The following is a 12,479-nucleotide window of genomic DNA, read 5'->3' as shown; positions in this document are numbered from 1 at the left end:
AAACCTAGCCTAGAATCACGCCTATGCTAAGCAGATTTTCTTAACTGATTTTAGACTTTAATAACCCTTAATTAACCTCTTAAAAACTGCTGAAAAGAAGCTTAAAAACAGCCATAAAGAACCAGCAAAAAACGTGGAGTAACCTCCCCTTGATTCATGCCTTTCTTCATGCTAAATGTTTATGACTTGCGATGAAGTTTCTCCTTGCTTCAAGGACGCCTTTTCCTATGCCTAAGGCTGTTCAAAACGTGCCTAGGATGCCCATTAACATTCATAACCAGAATGTAAACAAGTAAACCCTTGGTTAGCAAGAAACAGTCCATGCGCACAAAAAGTATCTAACACTTGATCTTCAAATGACTTAGCAAGAATGATTTCTTTGTGAATTGGACTTGTAGGATGATCATGCTTGATTGGACTAATGGACTCTTCATGATTTGCATCATTCTCCCCTTCTTCGAAAGGAGTTGCCCTCAACTCATCATCTTCTAGATAAGGAGCCAAGTCACCCACGTTGAAAGTTGATGATTTGTAAGCATTATCATTGATCTTTTCCATGATTTGAAAAGGTCCCTCTGCCCTAGGCATCAATTTGTGTTTCCTTTGTTTAGGAAACCTTTCTTTGCGCAAGAATATCCACACAAGATCACCCACTTCGAACTTCTTCATATTTCTCAAGTTTTTGTTAGCTTGCTTCTTGTATGACTCATTTGCCTTTTCTATGTTTTTCCTAACTTCTTTATGGACATCAATCATGAATTCTATATGCTCCTTGGCTGTCCCATGCACGAACTTATCTTTAGGAAGCGAAATGTAATCAATCGGCACATAAGGATTCACACCATACACAACTTCAAAAGGTGAATACTTTGTAGTTTTGCTTGGAGTTCTATTGTAGGCAAACTCTGCATGAGCTAACTTCAAGTCCCAATCTTTACCTCCCTTATTCACTAAGGCACGAAGCAAAGAACCAAGAATTCGGTTCACCACTTCGGTTTGACCATCCGTTTGTGGATGATGGCTTGTTGAGAAAAGTAGCTTAGTACCCACGAGCCTCCACAAGGACTTCCAAAAATGACTCACAAACTTAGTGTCACGATCCGGAACTATGGTTCTAGGCAAACCATGTAATCTAGCCACTTCTTTAAAAAAAAGTTGCGCCACATTGAACGCATCATCCACCTTCTTACAAGCTATGAAATGAGCCATCTTTGAAAACCGATCAACGACCACCATGATAGAATCTTTTCCACGAGCTGTTCTAGGCAAGGCCATTATGAAATCCATACTCAAATCTTCCCAAGGTCTTTCGGGAATGGGAAAAGGCTTATACTCTCCCTTATGAAACGTCATTTTGGCTCTTTGACAAATAGAACACCTAGCCAAAACTTGGTGCACATTAGCTAACATTTTTGGCCAATAAAAATGACTTTGTAAGATTTCTAGGGTCTTTTGTATACCCATATGACCAGCAAGTCCTCCTCCATGAGCTTCCTTGATCAACAACTCTCGAATTGCACCTTTAGGAACACAAAGTTTGTTCCCTTTGAAAAGGAAACCATCTATTATGACAAATGAACCGTGGACTCCATTCTTGCAAGACTCCATGATTTCCTTGAGTTCAAGATCATCTTTGTATGATTCCTTCATGACCTCAAAACCAAGAATTTTAGTTTCCATGATTCCAAGAAGATTATGCCTTCTTGATAATGCATCCGCCACAATATTGGTTTTGCCTTTCTTGTACTTGGTTGCAAAGTTGAAAGATTGTAGGAATTCCACCCACTTAACATGCCTTGCATTCAACTTCTTTTGTCCATGAATGAACCTTAAAGATTCATGATCCGAATGTAAGATGAAAGGCTGTGGCCTCAAATAATGTGACCAATGATCCAAAGCTCGAACCATGGCATATAATTCTTTGTCATAAGTGGAGTAATTCAATTTGCCTTGGCTCAATTTCTCACTAAAATACGCAATTGGCTTCTTCTCTTGGATTAGGACAGCCCCTATTCCTTTTCCACTTGCATCACACTCAACTTCAAATGGTTTCATGAAATCTGGAAGGGCTAGAACCGGCGTTTCACACATCTTCTTTTTCACCAACTCAAACACCTTTTGAGCCTGTGGAGTCCATTGAAAGCTTCCCTTCTTTGTACATTCGGTGATGGGAGCCATAAGGGTGCTAAAATGTTCAATAAACCTCCTATTGAACGAAGTAAGTCCATGAAATGAACGAACCTCCGTGACTGTTTTTGGAATTGGCCATGAAGAAATGGCTTCCACTTTGCTTGGATCAACTTTAATTCCTTCACCTGAAACAATATAACCAAGGAAAACAATATCTGTTAGCAAAAAATGGCACTTCTCCAACTTCCCATACAATTGTTGCTCTCTCAAGGTTTTTAAAATCTCTTCCAAGTGTTTCAATTGCTCCTCCTCATTTTTACTATAGATGAGAATGTCGTCTAAGTAAACAACTACAAACTTCCCCAAAAATGGCCTCAACATTTCGTTCATAAGTCTCATGAAGGTGCTTGGAGCATTTGTTAATCCAAATGGCATAACAAGCCACTCATACAAACCATGCTTAGTTTTAAAGGCTGTTTTCCATTCATCACCTTCCCTCATTCTAATTTGGTGATATCCACTCCTTAAATCTATCTTGGAAAACACTTGAGCTCCACTCAACTCATCTAACATATCATCAAGTCTAGGAATAGGAAACCTATACTTAATGGTTATGTTATTCACCGCCCTACTATCAATACACATCCTCCATGTTCCATCCTTTTTTGGCACTAACAAAGCTGGAACGGCACAAGGACTCATGGATTCTCTCACGTAACCCATTTGCATCAACTCCTCAATTTGTCTTTGTAATTCCTTAGTTTCCATGGGATTGCATCTATAAGGGGGTTTATTCGGAAGGGGGGCTCCCGGAATCAAATCTATTTGATGTTCTATACCACGAATAGGAGGCAACCCTTGTGGTAATTCATTAGAAAAAACATCTTCATACTCCTTGATCAATGCGGCTAGCCTAGGGTTTTGTTGGAATAAACCTTCGTGTTCCTCTTTAGAAAACAATAAGAACACTTCATCTTCCTTCTCCAAAGAGTTTTCGAATTCTTTTAAGGAAAGCAACAAAATGTCCTTTCTTTTGGGCTCTTTTTTTGGTGGTGGGGATTGTGTTTGGGAAAGGCTTTTTTGTGGTGGTAAATGGTGCAACACTTTCTTGCTGCCTTGGTGAGTAATGGTGTAGGTGTTTGATAGGCCATCATGTACTGATTTTTTGTCACTTTGCCATGGCCTCCCTAACAAAATGTGACAAGCATCCATGGGAATGACATCACATAAAATTTCATCCACATACGAACTAATCTGAAATTTTACTAGACATTGTTTTCTAACTCCCGTACTCTTGCTCTTATCAAGCCAACTCAACTTGTAAGGAGTAGGATGTCTAGTAGTCTTCAAGTCAAGTTTCTTAACAAGATCACTTGACACAACATTAGCTTCACTGCCACTATCAACAATCAAGTCACACACATCTTCATTAACCTTGCATTTGGTTAAGAAGACATTTTCTCTTTGAATTGGGGTTTTCTCAACCTCCACGTGCATTTGGAGGGCTCTCCTCATTACTAGACTATTTTTTTCGGGAAAACAGTCATCAACTTGCTCCTCCTCCTCATTAGAATCATAAGACTCTAAAGGTACATTTTCACTACCATTTTCATTCTCCTTCTCTTCTTCAAGGACAAAAGGTTGTGCCATCATATTCTTAAGCTCTCGTATGGTTAAAGCTCTTGCATTAGGACAATCTCTCTTGTAATGTCCTCTCCCATGACATTTGAAACAAACAATGTCACTTAAGTCTCCGGTTTTGGTTTTTCCTTTTTCTTTTTGTGAAAGATCAAACGAGGCAGGGTTCTTTTTGGTAGTGGAATTTGGAAAGGAAGGGGTTTCTTTTGGTGGGTTAAATGGGCGTTTGAATTTTGGGTCAAAAGGGTTCGAAGGTTTCTTCTTCTTCTTTTGATTGTCAAATTTCACCGAAAGCTTACAAGCTTCATCAAAGGTCAGATTGGGTTGCACTTCTACTTTCTCATAAATGTCCTTATCCAAACCAGCCATAAACCTCCCTAATTTGAGTTCTTCATTTTCCACTATTTCGCACACAATGGAAAGTTTCTCAAATTCTTTAATGTATTCCTCCACACTACTCCCTCCTTGCTGCAAAGTGCTCCATTTCACATACATGGATTGCTTGTAGTTAGAAGGAACAAATCGTCCCCTAAGTTTCTTCCTAAGCTTGGTCCATGTAGAAATACGAGTTTTCCCATTGCTTTCTCGTTTTCTTTGGACTCCTTTCAACCAAGTTTCAGCATACTTGGCTATCTTTACCTTAGCAATCTTGTACTTTTGTTCATCTTCCTCAACGTCTTTGAACTCAAAGTACCTCTCAAGTGATTGCTCCCACTCCAAGTACTTCTCAGGGTTAAGAGTACCATCAAAAAGGTCTACATCCACCTTTAGACTCTTGTCATCATATCTAGGAGGGTTTTGACGCCCATCCCTTTGTTCTTGTGTCAACAAACGAGCCATTAGAGCCATTATATTACCATGTAATTGCTCATTGGTTTCCAAGAGTCTTTGTTGGTTTTCCTCCATCATTCTAAGTCTCCTTTGGTCAATGGTTTCATTTGGGTTTGCTTAATCCATTTTGGACAGAAATGCCCCCCTACCTGACGCGCCAAATGATGTAAAAACTAATAGAAAGTCTTAGTTAATACAAGCTTAATGGATCAAACTTAAGTGGAAAGAAGAAAAAAAAAAGGTTGGTGTTTTAAGTCAAATTACGGGTAAAGGTTTGTAGGTTGTTTTGGAAATGGTTAAGGAACGTTTGTAAGGATTACTCACTTAAACAAACAAGATATGTAGGCAAGGATTACTCACTTAAAACCCACTAGTTGTTTAATTTGCATGGAAGGAAAACTCACTTAACCACTCAAATTCGTCAAGTTAAACTTGGAAAAAAACGATTTATCTTAACAACAAGAATAAATAGTTTTAAGGAGAAAACTTTCTTAATTCATATATCATAATCTGCCATACACTTACATTTCATAAGCTTAAATAAAGAAAACAAACTAGTACTAAACTACACGCATTAAACAAGCTTAACGTGTGTTTATTGTAACTAAACATGAAAGCTAAAACCTAGCCTAGAATCACGCCTATGCTAAGCAGATTTTCTTAACTGATTTTAGGCTTTAATCACCCTTAATTAACCTCTTAAAAACTGCTGAAAAGAAGCTTAAAAACAGCCATAAAGAACCAGCAAAAAACGTGGAGTAACCTCCCCTTGATTCATGCCTTTCTTCATGCTAAATGTTTATGACTTGCAATGAAGTTTCTCCTTGCTTCAAGGACGCCTTTTCCTATGCCTAAGGCTGTTCAAAACGTGCCTAGGATGCCCATTAACATTCATAACCAGAATGTAAACAAGTAAACCCTTGGTTAGCAAGAAACGGTCCATGCGCACAAAAAGTATCTACCACTTGATCTTCAAATGACTTAGCAAGAATGATTTCTTTGTGAATTGGACTTGTAGGATGATCATGCTTGATTGGACTAATGGACTCTTCATGATTTGCATCACAAACACATTCAAAGCTTATGAATCAAATGAAATCCTAATGCATTCAATAATGCTAATTTAATCAAATTTAAGACAAATGCATTCTACAAAGCTAATTGAATCAAATGAAAGTCAAACACATTCAAACAAAGCTTTTTGAATCAAATGAAAGTCAAATGCATTCAACAAAACTAATTGAATCAAATGAAAGTCAAATGCATTCTACAAAGCTAATTGAATCAAATGAAAGTCAAACACATTCAAACAAAGCTAATTGAATCAAACCAAAGTCAAACACATTCAAACAAAGCTTTTTGAATTAAATTAAAGTCAAACACATTCAAACAAAGCTTTTTGAATCAAATGAAAGTCTAATGCATTCAACAAAGATAATTGAATCAAATGAAAGTCAAATGCATTCTACAAAGCTAATTGAATTAAATGAATGTCAAAGCTAATTGAATCAAATAAAAGTCAATCATATTCAAACAAAGCTTTTTGAATCAAATTAAAGTATAATGCATTCAATAAAGCTAATTGAATCAAATGAAAGTCAAATACATTCTACAAAGCTAATTGAATTAAATGAAATTCAAACACATTCAAACAAACCTAATTGAATCAAATGAAAGTCAAATACATTCAAACAAGCTTTATGAATCAAATTTAAGTCAAACACATTCAAACAAAGCTAATTCACTCGAATGAAAGTCAATCCCATTCAAACAAAGCTTATTGAATAAAATGAATGTCAAATGCATTCTACAAATCTAATTGAATCAATGGAAAGTCAAACACATTCAAACAAAGCTAATTGAATCCAATGAAAGTCTTATGCATTCAACAAAGCTAATTGAATCATATGAAAGTCAAACACATTCAAAAAAAGCTAATTGAATCAAATGAGAGTCAAACACATTCAAACAAGCTTTATTAATCAAATTTAAGTCATACACATTCAAACAAAGCTAATTAAATCAAATGAAAGTCAAACCCATTCAATGAAAGCTAATTATATCTAATGAAAGTCAAACACATTCAAACAAAGCTTTTTGAATCCAATTTATGTCAAACACATTCAAACAAAGCTAATTAAATCAAATGAAAGTCAACACACTCAAACAAAGCTTTTTGAATAAAAATGAATGTCAAATGCATTCAACAAAGCTAAATGAATCAAATGAAAGTCAAATGCATTCTACAAAGCTAATTGAATCAAATGAAAGTTAAAAACATTCAAACAACACTAATTTAATCCAATGAAATCTAAACACATTCAAATAAATCTTTTTGAAGCAAGTTAAAGTCTAATGCATTCAACAAAGCTAATTTAATTAAATGAAAGTCAAACAATTCAAACAAAACTAATTGAATCAAATGAAATTTAAACACATTCAAACAAAGCTTTTTGAATCAAATGAAGGTCTAATGCATTCAACAAAGCTAATTGAATCAAATGAAAGTCAAATGCATTCTACAAAGCTAATTGATTCAAATGAAAGTCAATCACATTCTAACAAAGCTTTTTGAATCAAATGAAAGTCAAATGCATTCAACAAAACTAATTGAATTAAATGAAAGTCAAATGCATTCTACAAAGCTAATTGAATCAAATGAAAGAGAAACACATTCAATGCTTATGAATCAAATGAAATCCTAATGCATTCAACAATGCTAATTTAATCAAATGAAAGACAAATGCATTCTACAAAGCTAATTGAATCAAATGAAAGAGAAACACATTCAAAGCTTATGAATCAAATGAAATCTTAATGCATTCAACAATGCTAATTTAATCAAATGAAAGACAAATGCATTCTACAAAGCTAATTGAATCAAATGAAAGTCAAACACATTCATACAAAGCTTTTTGAATCAAATTTAAGTCAAACACTTTTAAACAAAGCTAATTAAATCAAATGAAAGTCAACACACTCAAACAAAGCTTTTTGAATAAAATGAATGTCAAATGCATTCAACGAAGCTATATAAATCAAATGAAAGTCAAATGCATTCTATAAAGCTAATTGAATCTAATGAAAGTTAAACACATTCAAACAACACTAATTAAATCCAATGAAAGCCAAACACATAAAAATAAATCTTTTTGAAACAAGTTAAAATCTAATGCATTTAACAGAGCTAATTGAATAATTTGAAAGTCAAACACATTCAAACAAAGCTAATTGAATCAAATGAAAGTTAAACACATTCAAACAAAGGTTTTAAATCAAATGAAAGCCTAATGCATCCAACAATGCTAATTGAATCAAAAGAAAGAAAAATTCATTCTACAAAGCTAATTGAATCAAATGAAAGTAAAGGACATTCAAACAAATCTAATTGAATAAAATAAAAGTCAAACACATTCAATCAAAGCTAATTGAATCAAATGAAAGTCAAATAAATTCAAACAAAGCTTTTTGAATCAAATTAAAGTCAAACACATTCAAACAAAACATTTTGAATCAAATCAAAGTCTAATGCATTCAACAAAGATAATTGTATCAAATGAAAGTCAAATACATTGTACAAAGCTAATTGAATCAAATGAAAATCAAACACATTCAAACAAAGCTTTTTGAATCAAATTTAAGTCAAACACATTCAAACAAAGCTAATTAAATCAAATGAAAGTCAACACACTCAAACAAAGCTTTTTGAATAAAATGAATGTCAAATGCATTCAACAAAGCTAATTGAATCAAATGAAAGTTAAACACATTCAAACAACACTAATTTAATCCAACGAAAGCCAAACACATTCAAATATATCCTTTTATATCAAGTTAAAGTCTAATGCATTCAATAAAGCTAATTGAATAAAATGAAAGTCAAACACATTCAAACAAAGCTAATTCAATCAAATGAAAGTTAAACACATTCAAACAAAGCTTTTTGAATCAAATGAAAGTCTAATGCATTAAACAAAGCTAATTGAATCAAATGAAAGTCAAATGCATTCTACAAAGCTAATTGAATTAAATGACTGTCAAAGCTAATTGAATCAAATAAAAGTTAATCATATTCAAACAAAGCTTTTTGAATCAAATTAAAGTATAATGCATTCAATAAAGCTTATTGAATCAAATGAAAGTCAAATACATTCTACAAAGCTAATTGAATTAAATGAAATTCAAACACATTCAAACAAACCTAATTGAATCAAATGAAAGTCAAATACATTCAAACAAGCTTTATGAATCAAATTTAAGTCAAACACATTCAAACAAAGCTAATTCACTCGAATGAAAGTCAATCCTATTCAAACAAAGCTTATTGAATAAAATGAATGTCAAATGCATTCTACAAATCTAATTGAATCAATGGAAAGTCAAACACATTCAAACAAAGCTAATTGAATCCAATGAAAGTCTTATGCATTCAACAAAGCTAATTGAATCATATGAAAGTCAAACACATTCAAAAAAAGCTAATTGAATCAAATGAGAGTCAAACACATTCAAACAAGCTTTATTAATCAAATTTAAGTCATACACATTCAAACAAACCTAATTGAATCAAATGAAAGTTAAACACATTCAAACAAAGCTTTTTGAATCAAATGAAAGTCTAATGCATTAAACAAAGCTAATTGAATCAAATGAAAGTCAAATGCATTCTACAAAGCTAATTGAATTTAATGAATGTCAAAGCTAATTGAATCAAATAAAAGTCAATCATATTCAAACAAAGCTTTTTGAATCAAATTAATGTATAATGCATTCAATAAAGCTAATTGAATCAAATGAAAGTCAAATACATTCTACAAAGCTAATTGAATTAAATGAAATTCAAACACATTTAAACAAACCTAATTGAATCAAATGAAAGTCAAATACATTCAAACAAAGCTTTTTGAATCAAATTATAGTCAAATGCATTCAACAAAGCTAATTGAATCAAATGAAAGTCAAACACATTCAAACATAGCTAATTGAATCAAATGAAAGTCAAACACATTCAAACTAAGCTTTTTGAATCAAATTAAAGTCAAACACATTCATACAAAGAATTTATAATCAAATTAAAGTTTAATGCGTTCAACAAAGCTAATAGAATCAAATGAAAGTCAGATGCATTCAACAAAGCTAATTGAATCAAAAGAAGGACAAACACATTTAAACAAAGATTTTTGAAAAAACTTAAAGTCTAATGCATTTAACAAAGGTAATTGAATCAAATGGAAGTCAAATGCATTCTACAAAGCTAATTGAATCAAATGAAAGTCAAACACATTCAAACAAGCTTTATGAATCAAATTTAAGTCAAACACATTCAAACAAAGCTAATGCACTCGAATGAAAGTCAATCCCATTCAAACAAAGCTTATTGAATAAAATGAATGTCAAATGCATTCTACAAATCTAATTGAATCAATGGAAAGTCAAACACATTCAAACAAAGCTATTGAATCCAATGAAAGTCTTATGCATTCAACAAAGCTAATTGAATCATATGAAAGTCAAACACATTCAAAAAAAGCTAATTGAATCAAATGAGAGTCAAACACATTCAAACAAGCTTTATTAATCAAATTTAAGTCATACACATTCAAACAAAGCTAATTAAATCAAATGAAAGTCAAACCCATTCAATGAAAGCTAATTATATCTAATGAAAGTCAAACACATTCAAACAAAGCTTTTTGAATCCAATTTATGTCAAACACATTCAAACAAAGCTAATTAAATCAAATGAAAGTCAACACACTCAAACAAAGCTTTTTGAATAAAAATGAATGTCAAATGCATTCAACAAAGCTAAATGAATCAAATGAAAGTCAAATGCATTCTACAAAGCTAATTGAATCAAATGAAAGTTAAAAACATTCAAACAACACTTTTAATCCAATGAAATCCAAACACATTCAAATAAATCTTTTTGAAGCAAGTTAAAGTCTAATGCATTCAGCAAAGCTAATTTAATTAAATGAAAGTCAAACAATTCAAACAAAACTAATTGAATCAAATGAAATTTAAACACATTCAAACAAAGCTTTTTGAATCAAATGAAGGTCTAATGCATTCAACAAAGCTAATTGAATCAAATGAAAGTCAAATGCATTCTACAAAGCTAATTGAATCAAATGAAAGTCAATCACATTCTAATAAAGCTTTTTGAATCAAATGAAAGTCAAATGCATTCAACAAAACTAAATGAATTAAATGAAAGTCAAATGCATTCTACAAAGCTAATTGAATCAAATGAAAGAGAAACACATTCAAAGCTTATGAATCAAATGAAATCCTAATGCATTCAACAATGCTAATTTAATCAAATGAAAGACAAATGCATTCTACAAAGCTAATTGAATCAAATGAAAGTCAAACACATTCATACAAAGCTTTTAGAATCAAATTTAAGTCAAACACTTTCAAACAAAGCTAATTAAATCAAAAGAAAGTCAACACACTCAAACAAAGCTTTTTGAATAAAATGAATGTCAAATGCATTCAACGAAGCTATATAAATCAAATGAAAGTCAAATGTATTCTATAAAGCTAATTGAATCTAATGAAAGTTAAACACATTAAAACAACACTAATTTAATCCAAGGAAAGCCAAACACATTAAAATAAATCTTTTTGAAACAAGTTAAAGTCTAATGCATTTAACAAAGCTAATTGAATAATTTTAAACTCAAACACATTCAAACAAAGCTAATTAAATCAAATGAAAGTTAATCACATTCAAACAAAGGTTTTAAATCAAATGAAAGCCTAATGCATTCAACAATGCTAATTGAATCAAAAGAAAGACAAATTCATTCTACAAAGCTAATTGAATCAAATGAAAGTAAAGGACATTCAAACAAATCTAATTGAATAAAATAAAAGTCAAACACATTCAAACAAAGCTAATTGAATCAAAGGAAAGTCAAACTTATTCAAACAAAGCTAATTGAATCAAATGAAAGTCAAACACATTCAAACAAAGCTAATTGAATCAAATGAAAGTCAAATAAATTCAAACAAAGTTTTTTGAATCAAATTAAAGTCAAACACATTCAAACAAAGCATTTTGAATCAAATCAAAGTCTAATGCATTCAACAAAGATAATTGAATCAAATGAAAGTCAAATGCATTCTACAAAGCTAATTGAATCAAATGAAAATCAAACACATTCAAACAAAGCTTTTTGAAACAAATTTAAGTCAAACACATTCAAACAAAGCTAATTAAATCAAATGAAAGTCAACACACTCAAACAAAGCTTTTTGAATAAAATGAATGTCAAATGCATTCAACAAAGCTAATTGAATCAAATGAAAGTTAAACACATTCAAACAACACTAATTTAATCCAACGAAAGCCAAACACATTCAAATATATCCTTTTATATCAAGTTAAAGTCTAATGCATTCAACAAAGCTAATTGAATAAAATGAAAGTCAAACACATTCAAACAAAGCTAATTGAATCAAATGAAAGTTAAACACATTCAAACAAAGCTTTTTGAATCAAATGAAAGTCTAATGCATTAAACAAAGCTAATTGAATCAAATGAAAGTCAAATGCATTCTACAAAGCTGATGTGGATCAAGAGGGAAATTCTTTTGAAGAGCCAATCATATTGGTTTTAAGGCCAATAGGGTTCGAGCTTGGAGTAAAGAATCAAGAATGGTTAACATGCGCAGCCATTAAAGAAGAAGTCAAGGACCAGTTGGGTTCCGACGACGGCAGCGGCGGCGACGCGCCGATCTAGGTGCCATGCGCCGTCTCCCTAGCTCCGGCCTGAGTCCAGCTAAACGGCGGTGGGGCGCGTGTCGATGACGGCGGCGCGTGAGAAAGTGGTTCGGCGGTAGTACGAAAAGAAAGATTTTCCTAACTT

General features: G+C 32.3%; 1 protein-coding gene across 1 annotated transcript in view; it reads right to left on the bottom strand.

Annotated features, from left to right (window-relative positions):
- Positions 1 to 264: 264 nt before the first annotated feature.
- Positions 265 to 12,479, bottom strand: part of LOC110733803 — a 102,687-nt gene continuing 90,472 nt past the window's right edge. Inside the window, exons 4-7 of the mRNA XM_021913868.1 lie at positions 2,970 to 3,844; positions 1,976 to 2,696; positions 1,461 to 1,828; positions 265 to 950 (exon numbers count right to left, since the gene is read on the bottom strand). Of these exons, the coding sequence (XP_021769560.1) occupies positions 265 to 950; positions 1,461 to 1,828; positions 1,976 to 2,696; positions 2,970 to 3,844 (2,650 nt within the window). The remainder of the gene's footprint in view (positions 951 to 1,460; positions 1,829 to 1,975; positions 2,697 to 2,969; positions 3,845 to 12,479) is intronic.

Source organism: Chenopodium quinoa, unplaced genomic scaffold, assembly GCF_001683475.1.
Source record: "Chenopodium quinoa cultivar QQ74 unplaced genomic scaffold, ASM168347v1, whole genome shotgun sequence".
NCBI classification, from domain to species: Eukaryota; Viridiplantae; Streptophyta; class Magnoliopsida; order Caryophyllales; family Amaranthaceae; genus Chenopodium; species Chenopodium quinoa.
This window is presented reverse-complemented; position numbering and strand designations above follow the sequence as displayed.